This window comes from Sphaerodactylus townsendi, linkage group LG03, assembly GCF_021028975.2.
Source record: "Sphaerodactylus townsendi isolate TG3544 linkage group LG03, MPM_Stown_v2.3, whole genome shotgun sequence".
Lineage (NCBI taxonomy): Eukaryota > Metazoa > Chordata > Lepidosauria > Squamata > Sphaerodactylidae > Sphaerodactylus > Sphaerodactylus townsendi.
Window position 1 is genome coordinate 157881114 of NC_059427.1, and position 21816 is coordinate 157902929.

Here is a 21816-nt window from a genome sequence, read left to right on the forward strand (position 1 = left end):
GCCCCACAAAGCTCTGCATTTTAATACCAACACTGCCCTCTTACGTTGGTTAAGCTCCAGTTAAACATTGACTTCCCCCGCCCCCCAATAATCGTTTTGATGAGACGGGAGCATGAAGATGTCTGCTGGAGCCCCTTTCACAGAACCACAGTTCAGGTAGCTTACTGAGAAGAGAAATTCATTATTTGTGCTTTTGTATGTTTGTGCTGTGACTGTGATCTAACATTTCCTTAATTGACAGTGGCAAACCACTGGGGCTATCCTCCTTTATCTTCACAAGAACCCTGTGCGATGGGACCCTGTGCGAAGATCTCTCCAGTCCTTTAAGATTAACCTTTCATATAAGAATAACAAGGAAAACAATAATCATGACTGGCTTTAGTCTTCCATAATAAACAATTTGTCGGTAGGAAGTTTCACAAGGAAAGATAAGGAAGAAAGAAAAGGGGAAAAAAAGAATAGTATTGTCCACCAATTTCTGTCTTCCATAACATTGTCACATAACTTTGTCACATAACTGTCAGAATCTATTAGGTTTCCCCTACGGGGAAAATTTCATTATTAATTTTAAGCATCAAAATTCCTTGTATTAAACAGTCCGGTCAAAGGATTGGAAATCCAGTAATATAGAGAAAGGGGGGGGGGGGGGCGGAGAGACTAAAAATAGAGTCAGGTAAAGCTTACAAGATAAGAAATAAAAGGTTATTAAAAGAGATTTTGGTACTCCTTATCCGAGTACCATCTATCATGTTGAGTCATGTCTAAATGTATGAGCTTCCTCCTGGTACCACAGACTGCTTTTGCAGTCTGGTCCTTTATAACAAAAATTTATAATAGATTAAAACAAAACATGCTCCAACTAATTCTGTCCTATACTAGCACATTAACTTAATCATAGTTATAAATTCCAACTAACTACTACACTCGATAACAACAAAAATCCATCCAATACATTGCGCTAGCAGCTTACAAATAAAATTAATAGTCCACCGGGTATATAATAATAAGTTCATTGCTTATATATTCAGTCCATTTTTGCCAGTTGTCGTTAAAAGCTTCTGCTTTGAATAATTTCATTCGGTGGAGGCTCTTGTCCGTTATATAGTAATAATTCACTTTTGTTTCTCAGTCATCTAAAGTTGGGATTTGGTCTGTCTTCCATAGTTTCGCCAACGTCAATCGGGCTGCTACGAATAAATGTGTTTCAGAGTGGGTTTTTCCCCCCCTTCCAGTCAGTGCATCAGTCTTTCCTGTACTTGGGGTTTACAACTGTGGTGGTAGCTTGCCGGAAGAGTGGATTGTTCACCTGAAGGGGGAAGCAGGAAGAAATCAATATTGGAGGCAAAGAAGAAAAGTTTGGATTTACATCCCCCCTTTCTCTCCTGTAAGGAGACTCAAAAGGGCTGACAATCTCCTTTCCCTTCCCCCCCCCCCCCGCCCAACAACAAACACCCTATGAGAGAGCTCCGAAGAACTGTGACAAGCCCAAGGTCACCCAGCTGGTATGTGTTGGAGTGCACAAGATAAGCCTCCACAGCTCAAGTGGCAGAGAGGGGAATCGAACCAGGTTCTCCAGATTAGAGTGCACCTGCTCTTAACCACACCACGCTGGAGGATGCAATACAATTGGAGAGTACAGTGGATAGGTTTGTTTTCTATCTTTTTATTTTGTCTCCCAGAGCCGAGAGTGCAAGCTCGTCATTTTTGGGGCTTTGTGCCTATAAACCTATATGGGACTTAAAATAAAATTTGGAGCTGCATTGCTCAGATTGACACATAACAGGGACAAAGACAATGCAAGGCCCTGTCTTGTTAAAAGAGCACCTCGGGAGACTAGGATGTTATTCCAAATTCTCCAAAGGTGTGTTCTCAGTATGGGGGTTTTTTTTGAGCTGCATTACAATGCACAAATTTTATCCATTAGCAGAACGAGATGCTTGAGTCTCGTTTGTTTGGTTTTATTCACAAATCAACCCCCCAACTATATCTAATTCTGCTAGCTGGGCTCCAAGTTACAGAATTCTAGATTTCTGCTTGTTGGAAGGGGGTCTAGGTTTAACATTTGGGCATGAAGAAACAGCCTGGCTGGATGGACAATGTAGTAGGGGGTGGGGGTGTAGCTACACTGACCTACTGTTCACCACCTACAAACGAAGGAGAAGAGTTGGATTTATATACCCCCCTTTCTGTCCTGTAAGGAGACTCAAAAAGGCTTACAAACTCCTTTCCCTTCCCCACTACCAACAAACACCCTGTGAGGTAGGTGGGGCTGAGAGAGCTCAGAAGAACTGTGACTAGCCCAAGGTCACCCAGCCGGCATGTGTTGGAGTGCACAAGCTAATCTAATTCACCAAATAAACCTCCACAGCTCAAGTGGCAGAGCGGGGAATCAAACCCGGTTCTCCAGCTTTTAACCACTACACCACGCTGGCTCTCAAGGCCAGGTGCCTGGACTGTCTGGCCTACTGTCAAGGAAGTCAAAGTTACCTCCTTTCCCTTAGCCCGTCTGCACTCCTCCTCGAAGCGCTTGACCTCCCTTCGGTTATAGATCTCCGTGACAACACAGCACAGCACAACGAAAAGCACCGCAAAAGCCACGGGGCCCAGCACCAAACCCAGGACCAGTCTGAGTTTCTGGTCAGTAGTACCTGTGAGTGGATAAAGAGGGATAAGGTGTGATGCCTGAAAAGAGGCAACCCAGCGCCCGTCCAAGACACTTGAAAGTAATTTGCTTGATTGGGATTGCCTTTTTGGGATTTAACCGTTCAAAATGTAAGCAGAGCCTAAAGTTCCCTTCCCCTAGAAAACTAGAGCATCAGACCTCAATGAACTTTCTGCCAATCTAGCTTTTTGTGGACACGGAGATTTATGAATCTGTGAATGGAAAAAAGAGGGCATTCATGTAGCAGAAGGTGAAAAGAGATGGTTTTTATGCCCCACGTTTCTCTACCTTTATGGAGACTCAAAGTGGCTTAGAAACTCCCTCCCTTCTCCCCACAACAGACACCTTGTGAGGAAGGTGGGGCTGAGAGAGTTCTGAGAGAACTGCAACTATCCCAAGGTCACCCAGCAGGCTCCATGTGGAGGAGTGGGGGAACAAACCCAGTTCTCCAGATTAGAGTTCACCGCTCCTAACCACTACACCAGGTTGGCTTTTGCATTCTGAAACTGTGCAGTCATGGGAAAGCCAAGTATACAGAATAGCAAATGTGTGGCACCATTTTAGAATGCAATGAGATTTTTTTTTAAAGGGGAACATGTGTATATGCAATCTTGAAGCACAAGGAAAGGTGGAGTATAAATGTTTTAATAAATCATCTGTGCTAATGAAATTGCTGCCCTGACCAGGATGGCCCGATGTTGCCAGATGTCAGAAACTAAGCAGGGCCGATCCTAGTCAGTAAGTGGATGGGAGACGGCTATGCAGAGGAAGGCAATGGCAAACCACCTCTTTTAGTCTCTTGCCTTTGGGTTTTCATGAGTCAGCTGCGACTTGACAGCATTTTACACACACCATGAAATGGCTACATTTGTGCGGGGAACGAGGGGTTATGTGAAACTTAGGGGAAGGAGATGGTGTCGCTAAATACCTTCTCTGTTCATGCATCACTGGTGCTAAATGCTGAAAACTTGGGCCTCTCTGGGCTGAGGTCCAGGCATGCCTGTGGTTTGCCTTTAATGAAAGCCCACAAGTGTTAGGAGACAAACATATGATTGAGCTCTCCTGAAGGGAAAACATGTGTTGGTCAAGTTGGGTGGCCTGGCTTTTGCTCAGCCTGCTCAGTATTCCTGAAATGGACCAGGATCCAGTGCAATCCCATTTGGATCTTGCTTAAGTAAGCTTTGCCTTGGCCATGTTCCCCCTGATGGGATGGCTACCAGTGTCTGGCAGGTGCAAGACAGTGGTTCCAGGTTGGTGTCCATGGTGCTGCTGACCTCTGTAGGGGCCCAGGGCAAGGAAAAGGCAAATCTGCAAACCTATCAATCCTAGAGAAGAAGAGTCTGGATTTATATCCCCCCTTTCTCTCCTGTAACAAGACTCAAAGGGGCTTACAATCTCCTGACCCTCTCCTCAACCCCCAGCAAACACCCTGTGAGATGGGTGGGGCTGAGGGAGCTCCGAAGAACTGTGACTAGCCCAAGGTCACCCAGCTGGCGTGTGTTGGAGTGCACAAACTAATCTGGTTCACCAGATAAACCTCCACAGCTCAAGTGGCAGAGCAGGGAATCAAACCTGGTTCTCCGGGTTAGAGTGCATCTGCTCTTAACCACTATACTACACTGGCTCTTAGCCATAAGAGCAAGGGCACCTGATTAGATCTCCAAAATAGGAGAAGCATGGAAATGGGTAGAGGTCAACTGTATAATTCCACCCTTGTCTCTGATATTTTACAGGATGATTTAAGTAAATAAAGAAAATGACAAAATGGTGCTGGCATGAGGAGGTTGCAACTGAAATGCCAACACTGGAGAAAGCAAAGGCTGGGGATAGGGGGCCCTGCTCCATCTAGTATTGCAGCAGCCAAATGTGCATCCAATCTGCCGCTGCAACCAGTTCAGTAGGATTGTGGATGGACATCAGTTTGAAGACATGTCAGTATGTGGAGATGAATCTCTGCATTTATCCTGGCTTCAAAGCCAGAAGGTCCAGAGATCTCTTGCTAGACTTGGAAAGAGAGTAGCGTGGGATGAAAGATGAAGAAGGAAAGTTTGGATTTATATCCCCCCTTTCCCCCTGTTTCCCGCCTGTAAGGAGACTCAAAGAAACTTACAATCTCCTCTCCCCCATCCCCCACAACAAACACCCTGTGAGGTGGTTGGGGCTGAGAGAGCTCTGAAGAACTGTGACTAGTCCAAGGTCACCCAGCTGGCATGTGTTGCACAGGCTAATCTGGTTCACCAGATAAGCCTCCACAGTTCAAGTGGCAGAGCAGGGAATCAAACCTGGTTCTCCAGATTAGAATGCACCTGCTCTTAACCACTACACCATGCTGGATCAAACTGCACACCTCAAGCCCTGGCTGCATCTTACCTAGACCCTGGAAAGACTCAATAGTACCAGCCTATGTTACACCTGCACCTGGTCTGCCCACCCTCCCTTAAAATGCTTCTTGATCCCTCAGCCCTGCTTCTTCCACTTTCCTGCTGCTCACCCTCTTGGCTGCTGACAGTCAGAGTGATACTACCCGTCTCGTCCTTCTCCACGAGGTAGATGAGCAGGTTGCCATCTTCTGCTGTCATTTTGCACCATTTCTCATCCACAGCAGGTGCCGAAAACGCCCTCATCGTCTGATTGCAAGAAATGCTGCAGTTTCCACTCAGGGGGCCTGTCCCGAAGGCTTTGCACTCAGCACAGTCCCTGCCAAGAAGCAAAAGGAGTTCATATCTTTTGCTCTAGTGTTCTGCTCCATTCTGCCTGCCAGGAGCTCTCCCACCCCTTGACGCCCTTCACTTTTGCCATGCAACAAGCAGATGCATCTGGGTGCATAAGAAAGGCCTTTTCATTGGTGGCCCCCTAGTCATAGAGCTCCCTCCTGAGAGAGGCTAAGTTGATCTTAATGCTGGTTACTTTTTCAGAGAAGTACTGCAAACAGAGGACTGGGGTGGGGTGAGGGGCTCATAGCCACTCACAGGACTGCCCTGACAGCTGGACAGCTTAGGGTATCAGATCTTGAGGAATGCCAAAAAGATAAGAGGAGTTGCCTCTACTGGCTTGAAGGGCCCCCGGGCACATTTGGCTTCTCCAGTTTCCATATCTCTTGACACTGGTAGCTGCCGTGATGGAACATGGAGGATTTTCCTAGAGCGTATACATATTTATTTTTACACTGTTCATTTTGAACTCCCAGTAAGCAAAGCATTCATCCGAGATGCCTCACTGTCCTCTCTAATTGTGATGGTACAGTATTCCCCATGACCATTTCAAGCAGAGGTGTATCTAGGGAAAATGTAGCCCGGTGCAAAATCTGAGTTTTCTGCCCCCCCTTCCCCCGTATGGGCAGCCGCCCTCCCCCACCATGACCAAACAACATTTTTTGTGCCAGGTCTTGAAGTCTGTGCATGGACCCGGGGGAAAGGAGGCGGTGTGTGGGGGCGATTTTCCGTCCCCACATGATCAAATGGCCACAGCCCAGAGACACTTGACTCCATATGTCCCCCTGGGTGGTACGCCCCTGATTTCAAGGCAGGTCAGACAGGCACCTGCTAAGCCTCAGCCACCCTTTGCATTGCCCTTCCTCTGCCCGCTTGTACTTGTTCTCCCAGATCACGTCGCAGCCTTACCTGTGTTGCTCACAAGCTGTTCGGCACTCTGCACAGTGGCTGCAGTAGCTGCCAAGCCAGCCAGCCTCACACTGGCATCTATTGCAGACACAGTGCCCGTGACCGCTGCATATGGCACCATCCTGCACGCATTCACTGGTGTCCAGACTGCACTCGCATGCGCTGCCGGTGTAGTTGCTCTGACACTCACAAATGCCACACCTGCACTGTCCATTACCTATCAGCAGGGGGAGATGTTTATCACTACCAACATTTTCCTGTGCAACAGAATTATCCTGCTCACAAATTCTGGGTTGTGTTTTTTTTTTTAATTTTGAGGTTGTAGTATACATTGATTACAATCTTGCAAACTTATCTGCACTGAAAACTCAGAGGAGGCTGGATTCTGTACCCATTCTGCACTTTGCCTCCACTGCAATATTATAGCGGTCTACTTTTAAAACCATAGTTTGTATCCAGACTAAATGTGCCATTAATGGCAGGGGAGATATAATTTCCATCAATTCCGTCTTCTTGCCACAGCCCCCTGAATAAATCAAATTCAAATCAAATCAAATGTATTGATTATAACACATTCATTCATTGACCAGAAATAAATGCAGATGGATTACACTGTACAGGTCAGCACATTTCTGAATTACATCTAGTTACATGCAAATTTAAAATCTATAAATGCTGCATAGAGCAACACTGTGGCATTAGAAGAGTATTTTGCTATTATGTGATCAAGAATCATACAATGATCATAAAATGTCCCTCTCTGAACCCTCCTTGTTCCTCAGCTAGAAAGTTGCCTTCCTTGTCCAAACCAATCTGTAAGTTTCCACTGTAAAAGCCTCACATGAAGTTTACTTGTACTAAGAAAACTTAGCCTGTAGTTGACTGATTTGTTCCTATATGTCTGATTTGTTCCTATTTGTTCTTATATGTCTGAGTACTACGATTATTCCCTCCCATCCTTTTTACAGTCTTTCGGTTCTGTCAATTATTGTAAACAAATTATTGTAAACAAACTGAACAGAACCGCCAGGCTTTTCCATCTAGCCAGCCTGACAGGCACCATAATTGGCCTACCATGGGTAATGGTAGTTGAAGTGGGTTTTTGATGCCATCTATCACTGTTTTAACATTAATATTTTAATGGTTTTAATGATGTTTTATTATGTTGTTGTTGTTCACCGCCCTGAGCCCTATTGGGGAGGGCAAGGTATAAATGCAAATGTAAATAAATAAATAAACCAGGTCCCACCAATCCAAGTTCCTCTTCTGGCAGTATTAAATCAATGCCAGGAGCTTTTTCAGGCCTTAGTGCAGTGGTTCTCAACCTTCCCAATGCTGCAACCCTTTAATACAGTTCCTCATGTTGTGGTGACCCCCAACCCTAACATTTATCCATTTAACAGATGGAGAACACTGATGCAGAGAGTCTTAGGTGACCCCTGTGAAAGGGTCGTTCGACCCCCAAAGGGGTTGCAACCCACAGATTGAGAACCGCTGCCTTAGAGTTTCAATAGCACTCCTTATTTCAGATGGTTAAACTTCTGGCCATATCAGGATTTTTTCAATCGATTCAAAACTGGCCAGTTGTGGCAAGTCCAACTCAAAAGCGGAATAGACACTTTTAAAGTGAGAGTCCCACAATTTTGATAGAATTGTTGTGTATGAAGAAGGAATCTGGGGGCAATTGGTGACCAAACTCCAGAACTGAGAAGAGTTTTTCAACTTAACTGCTTGTCTGAGTTGTTCCCATGGCATCGATGTTGCCCCATTCTTTTCAGATTGAATGGTTGTTTTATATGGAACAGATGTATTTTAATGATGTATTGGGCCAACTGGATCTCATCATCCTGGATTGACTGACAAAGTCAGTCTCAAAAAGTCCTTCTTCCAACAGCTAGAAGTTACTATTCTTATCCTGGAATGTTATCAGTTGGGTTTGTGGACCATCTAATTCAACCACTTATCATTACTTGTCTAGCTTTGATTCAGAGCCAGAGGTGGGATCCAGCAGGTTCTCACCAGTTTCCGAGAGTGGGTTACTAATTATTTGTGTGTGCCGAGAGTATTTGACAAGCAGTCAATTAGAGGAGAAGTAGTTGTTTCTGTTGGCAGTAGATGATAGGACTTGCTATAATGAGTTTAAATTATGGACAGAAAGATACCAGCTGGAAATTAGGAACTTTTTTTTTACAGTAAGAGTTTTTTACAGTAACAGAGAAATTATTAATGCTCCGCCCCTGGAGCCCCTGGGCTATGCCCCCGTCGTGCCCCGCCCTGCCCCACTGGCGCTATGCCACTGTTTGAATCCCACCACCATGGGAACCTGTTACTAACATGTTTGGATCCCACCACTGTTCAGAGCCATAGTGAGGGGGAACTGCGCCTGGGGGCACATATGTGCCCTGTGCCGCTGCCATGCCCCTGCCTGCCCCTGCCCCAGAACGCCCCCACCACACCTCCACACCAGCGCGCCCCCGGTGCAAGATGCCACCCCCCACCCCCTGGGGTCTATGCCACTGCTTTGATTTAATCTTGATAAAAGAAACTTGCTGCTAGAGTTACCTTGATTAGATGGCTATACATTTTTTGCTTTGCCTGCTGAGGCATCTACACAAAGCCAAGCTAAAGGGGGTCAGGCTTTTTTTAATATCCACAAAGTTATGGTAGCGATTGTACAACTTTGCCATTAAGGACATGTTGCTACAGCAGTAGTTTTGTAGTTCTAGCAAATAATGTGTTAGTTAGGAAATGTTTGCATGCCTCCAGCTAAAGCCTCCAGCTAAATCAGACTGGGGGTGGGGGCTTGAAACCTATGTAGGGAAATTGCTAAATAATCATCCATTAGTCATTTTGAAGGGTGATTTTAATGCTAGGGTGGTCCTGATGGTCTCATACTATATGTCAGACATAAGATGTGTTTACCTGACTGTGGGAATTTAGTTTTGCCATACTGAAGACCATTTAAAGACTCTAAACCAGGGGTCTGCAACCTGTGGCTCTCCAGATGTTGATGGACTACAAATCCCATCAGTCCCTGCCAGCATGGGCAATTGGCCATGGTGGCAGGGGCTGATGGGAATTGAAGTCCATGAACATCTGGAGAGCTGCAGGTTGCAGACCCCTGCTCTAAACATAACACTGGATTTTTGTTTGCTCAGTTTGCAGAGGCGTGGGGGGGGGAGGGAATGGTGTCTGGGGCAACACCTGCTCCAGGTGCCCCCCTGCCCCCCCCTGCGATCACCTTAGCTAAAGTGCCCCACTTTACTCACCCGGTGGCCAAAATCCCCAGCCAGGCTTGCTCACTTAGGGTCAGGTGGGAGGCCTCTGGCTAGCTTGGAAGGAGCAGCCTGGCAGGGCTGGATCGAGGGGAGAGGTGTGGGGGTGATTCTCCACCCCCCACATGATCAGCTGGCATGTGCCCAGGGAACATGTGACCCTACATGACCCCGTGAGCGCTCCGCCTTTGCTTAGTAGACTTTCAAGTTGGCTTTATATATACTAAATGGTTCAGTCCTAGGTGATCATCCTCTGGATTATACATACTGGTCAAATGACAGAAGGAGTACAAATGATTATATTATTATAACTAAAATATGTTTCAATTATTAGCCTTCTTTGAGGTCTCCTCCTATTATGACAGTGGCCCCTTCATATGAAATGTAGGGTCACTTTGAATCAGCTCCGGTTAGACCAGCAATTTGAGGGCCTGTCAGAACCTGTCATAATATTCCTAGTTCCAAATTGAATCTGAGGATGGAGAAGGGTATGACTAAATTGTTTACATGCCCTTACATGAAATATCACAAAGATTTCTAAGAAGAGCGGGGATGGCTGCGTGCCTCAATGAATATGAGCAAATGGAGAAATCCAGGGGGCTTTGAATAGTATAAATGCTAATTCGAAGAAATTGATGAATACATCTCCCAAGCCATTGTTTGATAAGGAACGTAGGGCACTCAAATGAATTCTCAGAACTAAGTATTCCAGTTATAGATGCAATCTAACTTCAGCATCATCAAGGGAAATGAAGGAACCTCAATTAACCTTTTGTGCTGTTCCTGAGTGCTCCCCAAGCAGCATTTTGCAGAGATCAGTGGGCTATGGACTGTGGCAGGAAGATGAAGACGGGAAGCCTTGCACGAGCAGAAAAACTTAGTCTGGGTCAAATCCATGACTGAGCTGTGGTTACATGTAAATTCTTCAGTGCCCATGTCCCATTCACGCAGAAAATGGCTGTCTTGCTTTAGGATCTGCCCAGTTAAAGTTGGCAATCTTCCCATTAGAAGGCATCACAGTTTACCTGCGCAGAGCTGCCCATTGTGTCTTTCGCAGCTGGTGTTGTCACACTTGCAAAGGGGGCCGCTGGCATGGGCGTTGCACTGGCATTTTCCACACACGCACCGGCCTTTGCCGCCGCACACGGGACCAGTGCTGTTTCCATCATGGCACCTGGCTTCTGGGTCATCAAGTTCCTCTTCCTTGCACTCGCAGAGACGGCCTCTTTGCCCCTCCTGACAACTGGGGCGTGGGGAAAGGGCACAGTGACTCATCGCTGCTGCATTCTGCGGTGGACTTGCTACTTCAGACCCTTCATGTGACCCCCTGAACTGATGAGGCACTCTGCTTCTTCCCCTCCCCAGAGATTTTGCATGTTTTTCTTCTCCCCCATTAACAGCCTTCTCCCGCCCTGAAGCGCAGCACAACAAATAGGGATGTTGAATTACCTTCCCCTCAAGAAAAGATTAACATGTAATGAAACTTTTTTGGGAGGGAGGGCCTGACAGAGGTTTTCTGAAGCTACAAATGGTGTGGAAGCCTTGGGTGAAGAGGATTCATTTCCCCTCTTTCAGAATACTTTGTGTATTCCTGCATGGCAGGGGGTTGGACTTGATGGCCCTTGTGGTCTCTTCCAACTCTATGATTCTAGGAATTCACTGGCAGGAATTTCAGGAAGTCCTTTTTCACACAACTCATGAACTCCTGGAATGTGCTGCCATAAAATGCTATCAGGGCCATTGATTTAGATAGCATTAAAAGGATCTCCAAAGCTAAGCAAGGTGAGTCTCTGAAGAGCCAATGTGGAGTGGTTAAGAGCAATGGACTCTAATCTGAAGAACCAGGTTTGATTGCCCACTCCTCCACATAAGTGGTGGACTCTCATCTGGTGAATTGGGTTTGTTTTCCCCTCTCCTCCATATGAAACCTGCTGGGTGACCTTGGGCTAGTCACAGTTCTCTCAGAACTATCTCAGCCCCACCTAGGTGTCTGTTGTGGGGAAAGGAAGGGAAGGAGTTTGTAAGTCCCTTTGAGACTCCTTACAGTTGAGAAAATTGACATATAAATCCAAACTCTTCTTCTTCTAGTACTTAAATGAGAGAACACAGTCCAGGGTCCTTACACAGAGGCAGGCAATAGCGCCACTCTGTTCTTCTCTTGCATTGAAAACTCCATGAAGGGGTGCCATGATCAGCTGCAACTTGATGGCACTTTCCACCACCACCAAAAGGAGATGAGGCAAATTCCTGAACTGGATGGGTCTAGCAATGGCTACTAGCCATGAGAAGCTCCATGTTCAGAGGTGTGTATACCCAGAGGTGGAATCCAGCAGGTTCTCACCAGTTCCCAAGAGTGGGTTACTAATTATTTGTATGTGCCGAGAGGGGGTTACTAATTGGGTCTGCTTTTCCATTAGAAATTCCATTAGGTCCAAAAATCATAAAGTCCTGTTGTTTCCTATGTGGCTGGTTAGCAAAGGTAGAAAACGGGATAATTCTCCCTGTTGGGCTGTTTTAAAAACATGTTTTAGAAATATGGTAAAGTTCCTGGTTTAAGGAAAGTATCCTTCTTTTGATTTCTAGAAACAAAATTAAGTATTTGAAAGTATTAAGTATTTGACAGGCAGTCAATTAGAGGAGAAGTAGTTGTTTCTGTTGGCAGTAGACGATAGGACTTGCTATAATGAGTTTGAATTATGGACAGAAAGATACCAGCTGGAAAGTAGGAACTTTTTTTTTACAGTAAGAGTTTTTTACAGTAACTGAGAAATTATTAATGCCCCGCCCCTGGAATGCCTGGCCACGCCCCCACCATGTCCCACCACATTGGCGCTACACCACTGTTTGAATCCCACCACCATGGGAACCTGTTACTAAAAATTTTGGATCCCACCACTGTAGTATACCTCTGGATACAAGATGCTCTGGAAAACAAGGAAAGCAATAATTTGCATCCCCTGTATGGAAGCATCTGCTGGCCACTGCTGGAAACAGAATGCTGGGCCTTTGCACCAATTCAGTGAGGTCGTGCTTATGGCAGATTCTGCATCGGCCAAAAACAGCAGTGTGAAAACAGTGTAAACCCTTTTACACTGTTTTAAACAATTTTACACCGTTTTCACACTGTTTTCACACCGCTGTTTTTGGTCCATGCAGAATCTGCCTATGACTTCAACATGCTACCTGATTCCTGACCCCAATGTATCCATGTAGCACTGCATGTGTATTAAGTGCCACCAAGTTGCAGTTGATTTACAGCAACCCCTGGTGGGGTTTCTGAGGCAAGAGGTGGTTTGCCACTGCCTTCCTCGGCAGAGTCTTCCTTAGAGGTCTCCCTTCCAAATACCAACCCAGGTTAGCTTCTGAGATCTGACTATAACTTTACTATCCCCCCCCCCCCCCCAAACACCTATGATAAACCTCTCTGAATATCTTCTTTCCTGCTGCCCCCTTCCCCTATGCCAATACCTGCACACACCACAGGTGAGGTTGCCCTGGCCACTGGAACAGTGTGAGGCGTAGGGCTGGACATCTCCACACTGGCACTTGCATACCGTCGACAGCTGAACCTGTAATTCCTCACCCACTCCCAGAACTCGTAGTTGCAGATCCTGGGTACTAGACAGGCAGGTGGTCGCTTTTATTCTTACGGTGAACTGCACCTGTGAGAGGGGCATGATTTAGACACAGAGAAAGATTCCCCCACACATTGCTACCCAGAGGTCACATTCACTGAGGCGGTTCGGTCTCTTTTCAAGCCAACCGCATCATCAAAGCAAAGGCCGCACCAACTGGTTGATTTGTACGCCAGAGCATTCTCCACTCTGTCCATGTCCAAACACTTCCGAGTTGCCACAGTGCGAGTCATAAGCAATTGAGATGCCAGGAGGAAGGTCTGAGTGTTTCAAGTTCACGTTGGATGAAAGGCTCTGTATAGGAGATGAGTGGTGAAAAACAGGATGTATCATAAGAACATAAGAACAAGCCAGCTGGATCAGACCAGAGTCCATCTAGTCCAGCTCTCTGCTACTCGCAGTGGCCCACCAGGTGCCTTTGGGAGCTCACATGCAGGAGGTGAAAGCAATGGCCTTCTATTGTCGGACTTAGAGAGAGCTCCTATGCCTTTTGATGCAAATCCCTCATGAAGTTCATTAAGCAACCTTAACCCTCACTCTCACTCAGCCTAACCTATGTTAAAAGGGTGTTGTATATGAAACAAAAGAGGGGAGATCATGCATACTAATTCATTTCTTGGAGGGAAGGGAGGATAGGAATGTCCCCTTCGGGCGGTATATAAGAAATAATTTAAGAAATAAATAAATAAAATAAAACATTAAAATAAGTTATTAAACAGTTCAGACCTGCGGCCAGATAGTTCATGGACTACTCCATTACCCTCCTGCCACCATGGGCAATTGGCCATGGTGGCAGGGGCTGATGGGAATTGTAGTCCATGAACATCTGGAGAGCCACAGGTTGCAGACCCCTGAGCTAGACTCATGTCCTATAGCATCTTAGAGACCAAGATTTTGGGAGTTAAAGCTTTCGAGACTCAATGTTCCTTTCATCAGATATTGGACAAAAGGAGCATTAACTTTTATACTGCAAAAATCTTGTTGATCTCTAGGTCCCAATGGACTCAAATCTAGTCATTCTATCACAGATCAACATGGTTGCCTTCATCATATCCAGCTTCTGCTTTTTCTCCACTAAGGTTCTCCCCCCCCGGTGAAAGGACAAAACTGGATATACTTTTTATACTGAAAGACTCAAGACAATTAAACCACAGCAGCCCTCCCTCAACCTGGACCTCTAGGGATCCTTCAAGCCACTTCCTGCCCTCCCAAAAAAGTCCCACCCCTCTGGTGACCTCATTTTCTCCTCCTCACATGGTAGGCATCAATAATGAGCTGCACCACGTTGCTGGAATCTTCCTTCAGTTCCCCGACGACCGACTTTGGAATGAGTTTGCTCAGCTCCTGAAGAAGAAATGAAAAAGTGAACCAGAGACTCCTCACTTTCAGATGGTGTCCAGCCCTTTCCTTCTAGCTCACCTCATACACAAGGATCCTGGGACGCGTCACAGCAAATATGGGCTGGATGTTAGACTGTGACAGCACTTCAGCCAAGTGCCCGACAGAAGGGTAGTCCTGCAAAGAGATGAAGGCAGGGATAGCATCACAAAGACCCTTCCATTCCTTTTTGTCCATCTCTTCCCCGTTAAAGTGGCCCACACCCGATGTCACGACCAGGCTGCATGGCACCAGCATGTCCTGGTCGGCTTGGAGCCTTAAAGGGGCCAGGGTGGCGGGTGGGCAGGATGCAGTGTGCGTGCAAGCGGTGGGCGGTGGTGGGCGTACGACGATGAAGGGCAGAGAGCCTGAAGAAGCAGCCGGCGAGAGGGTGAGCTGCTGCTGCTAGCTCCTGTGGAGGGGGGACAGCCCAGTGCACCCCCACATGACACATTAAAGTGGTGCCTGGGGTGTCAGCCCCCTGCCACCCCACCCCGATTTGCTATTGGGCATCCCTTCCTTCCCAGAGTTGGGGGACAGAACCTAGAATCCCTAGCACTCTGTCCTCCTATCTGAAAATTATGACAAATAATGTTGACTATTATTTAAAATTTTATTGCATTAACCGTTGTTTTAATGGATTTTTAATTTTGATAGTTTATAGCAAATGGAGTCTGTGTGCTATTTATTTGTAAATTACTTATTTGTATGAGCCATTTGTTCCACCTGTTTTTGGGGTTGGGTCTGGTTGTTTTTGTGGTGAAGCTTGTGTGTACACCGCCCTGAGCCCTTTTGGGATAGGGTGGTATATAAAACCAAATAATTGATGGATGGATGGATGGATGGATGGATGGATGGATGGATGGATGGATGGATGGATGGATGGATGGATGGATGAGAGGATGGATGGATGAGAGGATGGATGGATGGATGGATGATGGATGGATGGATGGATGGATGGATGGATGGATGGATGGATGGATGGATGGATGGATGGATGGATGGATGGATGGATGGATGGATGGATGGATGGATGGATGGATGGATGGATGGATGGATGGATGGATGGATGGATGGATTGTCCAGGCTGCATTATTTATACCAGAATCTTTACTTCTGGTCACAGACTCTGAGATGTTCATGAATGAAGAGCTCCAGACTTGCTGTCTTTAACAACCAAAGTCCTGTGATGGAACACATGCTGAAAATTCCATGCTCAATCCCTGTCATTTCTGAGTTTTAAAGTAGACCCTTCTCTTCTTGAATGTCTGGAGGAGCTGCCAGCTGGTGTAGACAACATAGAGCCAGGAAAACTGATTCAATAGCAGATAGCTACATAAGGCAATATGAACAGAGCCCTCTGTTTTCTGGTCAGAGCAGAAGATCCTGAGATTCTCATCCCAGGACTGAATCCCAGCGTAAGGTTTTTTGACACGGAGGTATGAAATTTGGAATCTAAGGGAATGTCCCAACATAATTCACACTTCTCCATCTCCTGGAATAGCTTTGAGCTCTGGTGGGGAGAATACATGGACAGGATGGTGACTTCTTCTCAATGCATGATATGCAGCAGGCCAAAGAAGCCAGTTTATGGTGGATTCCAAACATCACATCAATTAGGACTCGTGACATTACAAACTGAATGTGATACCAGACATGGACCAAACTTCCAACATGGAAGTCATCCCTGCATTTTCTCCTCCTGTAACACTTAGCTAGACTTACCTGTGTTGTAGCATTGTGATGTTATGCATTTCCCCAACCCAACTGTGCATCAATGACTGGCTGATGGGAAATGAATTGCACCCAAACATCACGATGCAGGTTAAAGCTAAATATTGCTGAAAGGAGGAGAGCTAGAGCAACCTAATTATCATATTTGGTTGAAGCCTAAGGGTATAGTCACATTACAGGTACTCATGGGCCTCCTTGATGGCGTTGCTCACAGTTAGAAGAGCAAGCGGTTTGCCTAGAAAAGATGTTAATTTCTCCTATGAGATTCCCATTCCAACAAATAAGAGGTTTTCAGTAAAGATTGCGTGGCCAGTGCTGGCTTGACAGTCATCACTAAGTCTCCCAGGCTGACCTGGCTACAGTGATCTATGCCAAGGTCACCTCCAGATCAGACCATTGCAATTCGCTCTATGGGGGTCTTCCCTTGTGGCTGATCCGGGAATTAAAACTGGTCCAGCATGCAGTGGCACGGCTTCTCACAGGTAGCTCCATTAGGGACCATATCTCCCCTGTGCTGCGCCAACTGCACTGGCTCCTAGTGGAATACCAGATCACCTTCAAGGTGTTGGTTTTAACCTTTAAGGCCCTTTGCAGCCTGGGGCCCTCATACCTCAGGGACTGTCACTCCCCTTATGTCCCTACATGGCCTCTGCAATTTGTGGAGGAAAATTTGCTGGTGGTCCCCAGCCCCGCAGTGGTGTGACTAGCTTCTACCTGGGCTAGGGCTTTTACTGCCCTGGCCCCTGCCTGGTGGAACACTCCCCGCCCCCCGGCCATCAGGGCCCTGTGGGACCTTGGACAGTTCCGCAGGGCCTGTAAAATGGAGCTATTCCACTGGGCCTTTGTGGGGGGTGGCTAGTCACTGATTGTCTCCCCTGCTAATCCCTACATACCATCATAACTGGCTGTCGCTGTACTGCACCCAGTCCCCTCCCAGAGGGATAGGAGGTTTTTCTCTGCCATCTGTTGTTAGGTTTTTCTATTCTGTCTTGATGCTGTATTTAATTATTTTGGCTTTAATTGTTCTATTGTATTGTATCTTTTAATGGTTTTATTTCTGTACACTGCCCAGAGCCCTTCAGGGGAGGGTGGTATAACAAATGTAATAACTTAATTAAAGCTCCATACTTAGGGTTGCCAGGTCTCTCCTGGTAACCAGGAGGTGTTGGGAGGTGGGTACAGGGGCAGCAATTGACATCTGTGGGCAATGATGTCACATCCAGTGTGATGGAGAAACAGCAGCATCATACCAGCAGGATGCTTTAGAATTTGCCCCAAAACTCTGTGGTTTCCATAGAGTTTGGGAGGAAATGATAGAGCATCCCCTGGTGCATGTAGTGGTTTCACATCTGCATCACACCAGAAATGATGTCATCATGCACAGACACCAATCATTCTCCCCTCCTTTTAGACAGCCTGCTTCCACCCACTGAATAACTGTCTTGGTGGGCCGAGGCAGAAATCCCTGAAATATCGCCCACCATTAACAGCACAACTTGATTGCCTAATCTTCGTTAAGAAATCTAAAGCACCCTCTAGATTTTTCCCCTCCCTCCCTCTTCTTAGTCTTCCTCCATTTTTTACTGCTAAAACTATGGCCTTTTTGTGATAACCAAAGTTAGTGCCATACCACAGTTTGCAACCACCAGCATTTATTTGTGTTCTCTTTCATGACCAAGGACATAGGTCCTCAGATGAGTTAGGGTACAAGAGCCCATAGGGCTTAGGCCAGTGATGTAACCATGGTGTGGAAAAACAACTCAAATCCTGTGTGGAAATATATACAAAGAATATAAATAATAGTTCTGCAGTGCTTATTACATCGGCTTGGGGTTATGAGGTAGCATGATTTGACTTCTGTGAGGAAAGTAAAGCTACTAAGTATGTAGGCCTCTGGGCAGCCCGCCAAGCAGTAAAACTGATACCTAGCTCCAGTTACCAAGAGTACATTTTCTCTCTGAGGGTTTCAGTGAGTCTCTCTCGCACTTTTATGGGACAGAAGAATTTAAAACACATTACTTCTGATAGGTCAAATGTATTATTGGTTAATTAGTGGACAATTAAACACTTTCATTGGCCTTTCGTTTAGAACCACTAAGCTAAAAGGGAATTCAAATCTACATCCCCTCCCCAATTGCTACACTTGCAGGACTAAGCAGCAATACATATGTGCTGAACTGTTGTTTTCCAATTCCAGTTGGAGAAATTTCCCTACACCATGTATGCCCGAAATTTCCTGATGTCTAGTACTGCTGAGCTAACTCTTTATCAATCTCCAAACTTTTCAAGAAGATTGAAGGAGACCTACATAGAGGTAGCTTTTAGTGTATAGACCATTCTCATCCAGGTGACAGTGCCCATCATTGGGCATGTAGACTCCTCCCAATTTCCCATCCCCGGCCAAGTGGAAAGTGCCATCTGAAGTGAAGACCAGCAATCTTGTCACATCACGCCAGCCGATCTGTTCCTGGAAAGGAGGGAATTACATATTAGCAGTTGAGAAAACGTTGTGTCTTCCTTCCCCCATTACTTGTATGAAGGGGGGAGCAGTAATTTAATTTACATCGACACATTTTTAATGTGAGGCAATGTGAGGCATTATCACAGGTCGGATTTGGTCAGTCTACTGAGACAGCCTTCAAAAACTGATAAAATCTGCAGAATTTACAGAGGGCAAAGCTGGGGGGTAGCAACAGCAACATTGAATTCACCAAGCTGTAATACACGGTAGTCACTAGATACAGCAAATTACTTGCTTGTTACCTGCTACTGTTACTGCCTAATACTGTCTATTGGACAGAGTGTTGGATCATCTGGGCGATTCAGATTTGAATCCCTACTCTGGCATGAAAGCTCTCTGGGCGACTTTGTGCCAGCATGGTGTAGTGGTTAAGAACAGGTGCACTCTAATCTGGAGAACCAGGTTTGATTCCCCGCTCTGCCACTTGAGCTGTGGAGGCTTATCTGGTGAATTAGATTAGCTTGTGCACTCCAACAAATGCCAGCTGGGTGATCTGGGCAAGTCACAGTTTTTTGAAGCTCTCTCAGCCCCACCCACTTCACAGGGTGTTTGTTGTGAGGGAGGAAGGGAAAGGCGTTTGTAAGCCCCTTTGAATCACAGGAGAGAAAGTGGGGATATAAATCCAACTCTTCTTTTGCTTCTTCTTTCTCGCTCCCTCAAATCTAGAAAGAAATCACCATACCCTGGCTGCTTAATTTAACCCGACTCAATATTCTGGGGTGTTTTAATAAAAGTGCTAATGCAAATCAGCGTCATAAAGTGCTAAATGTGCAAATCATTATATACAAAACAACCACATGAATATCCAGGAACAATAATTCCATAAACAATCATATAAATAAATACATAATGATCGGCAACTCCAGGATCCCATTTCCACAATCACTGAGTTCATAAAAATGACCCTGTTCTCTCAACTTGATTCAACTGGAAAAGTGGTATCCTTTCTTTGCATGTAGGGAAATAGGCACAAATTTGCACAGTTGGTTGGCATCTAGGAAAAAACTGCTCTCCTGGTCTGTTGGCAATCAATAATATAGCTGATCTCCCAGTTATTTGGCATTTGTCAAAGCAGTTGGTATCATTCAAAACAAAGCAGAAACAATCTTCGAGACTGGCAAAGTCACATTTTCCAATGCATGCCTTCCCTCCCAGTGCGATTTATGTAGAGCTCTTGCTGTATGCTTATTCCAGGGCTAAAAGAATAAAAGGTAAGATTCCCCCTTCATATGTGGCTTCAAGATACACTTGTCATTAATAACCACAGAAGGCTACCAATCACACAGCACAACTTCTTAAGGGGATTTCTTAGCGGCTTACTGATTGCATTTACTACATGAGTGCAATATTATTTCGACATGTACTAGAGCAGTGGTGGCGAACCTTTATGGCACGTGTGCCAGAGGTGGCACTCAGAGCTCCCTTCTGTGGGCACATAGCGCAAAACAGAGTGCTCCTCCCCACATAATAATACATATAGGCTGGCCTTGGGCCGCTGGCCACCACCTCATTTGCCAGCATTAAACCTCAGGACCTTAGTTTTGGGAAGCAGTGCCAGGAAGAACCCTGCTCAAGGTTTCGTTAAACTCCCACTGGATTTTCATACATGCAAAGGGAACTAAAGTGTGATCAACTTTTACCTGGGAGTAAAGCTTTCCGGTTGCTGGCAAGTAATGAGGCCTTTGCTTCTGGAGTAAACCCTCCTAGGAGTCGCTGGATTCACCCGGCTGGGAAAGAGCTTGCATGTGGTTGCTTCAAAGCAAAGCCATGACCCACTACCACTCAAGTTGACTCCCAGTGGCTAACACACACTTGGAGCTGCCACCCATTTTTTCAAACTGCCAAACCTTACTCAGTAATCAGGTGGGTTAGAATTGCTGGGCAATATTAAATTTACTTCTGCAGAGTGGATTTCTTGGTATGTACAGATTTGGGCACCTCTTCGGTCTCGAAAAGGTTCGCCATCACTGTACTAGAGAATCACTTCGGTGATCTTTGTAAATTATACAGCAAATGATATATGATTTGCATACTGTGGCATTTACTGAGTAGCTCTTACAATATTCCTTCCTGCTGTTTTGACTTTGATCTGTTTACCCACCGTGACTTCACAATTGATTTGAGCCTGTTGTCTGAAAGGGCAGAGACCAATAGTTCATTCATTCAGCAGAATCAAGGAATAAAGATTTTCTTAGTCTGGAACATTCCAAGCAGCACACGGCAAGAGGGGTGTTGCATGTTTCACTGCTCAGACCCAACAACAACTTTATTTAGCTAAACTGAACGTTCTCACCTTGACATGCTAGCTTTGGTTAAGGACTGTTTTTACTACAGGGGAGCATTCAAAGCATGGATTCTCTCCAACATACAGTCTGAAGTGGCAGGATACATGGAAGGAAAACGATTTTGTTTAGCAGGTTCAAGTGAAGAAGAAAAGTTTAGATTTATATCCCCCTCCTTTCTCTCCTATAAGGAGACTCAAAGAGGCTTTCATAATCCTCCTTTGCCCTTCCTCCCCCCCACAACAAACAAACACCCTGGTGAGGTGGGTGGAGCTGAGAGAGCTCCAAAGAACTGTGACTAGCCCAAGGTCACCCAGCTTTGGTGACATTGTTGGAGTGCACAAGCTTAATCTGAGTTCACCAGATGAAGCCTCCACAGGCTCAAGTGGTAGAGCATTTGGAGATCAAACCCAGTCTCCTCCAGGTTAGAGTGGACTCAACCCCTAACCACACTATAGGCTGAAACCTCCAGTAAAGCTGGTGAGAGGGAACTACATGATACACATCTGGCAACTTCACATCACGGCCTCAGTCTGGAACGCTTATGGAAGTGGGCTGCTGATGGTAGTTTTATGTCCTTTGACCTTAAGGCTGGACTCAGGATAAATGTCCTATTAACCTAACAGGTGGACTGGCCCTGTGTATTGCTATGCGATTCACACTTTATCATGTGATGCCTCAGATCTATGAAGAAAGAGAGGAGAATGATG

General features: G+C 45.8%; 1 protein-coding gene across 1 annotated transcript in view; it reads right to left on the reverse strand.

The window, feature by feature from the left end:
- Positions 1–373: 373 nt before the first annotated feature.
- The window catches only part of ITGB7 (integrin subunit beta 7), a 53658-nt gene continuing 32215 nt past the window's right edge, over positions 374–21816 (reverse strand). The window contains exons 7-16 of the mRNA XM_048490860.1: positions 18612–18770; positions 14612–14707; positions 14447–14536; positions 13346–13486; positions 13026–13219; positions 10583–10800; positions 6283–6499; positions 5154–5359; positions 2488–2648; positions 374–1306 (exon numbers count right to left, since the gene is read on the reverse strand). Of these exons, the coding sequence (XP_048346817.1) occupies positions 1241–1306; positions 2488–2648; positions 5154–5359; positions 6283–6499; positions 10583–10800; positions 13026–13219; positions 13346–13486; positions 14447–14536; positions 14612–14707; positions 18612–18770 (1548 nt within the window). The 3' untranslated portion in view covers positions 374–1240. The remainder of the gene's footprint in view (positions 1307–2487; positions 2649–5153; positions 5360–6282; positions 6500–10582; positions 10801–13025; positions 13220–13345; positions 13487–14446; positions 14537–14611; positions 14708–18611; positions 18771–21816) is intronic.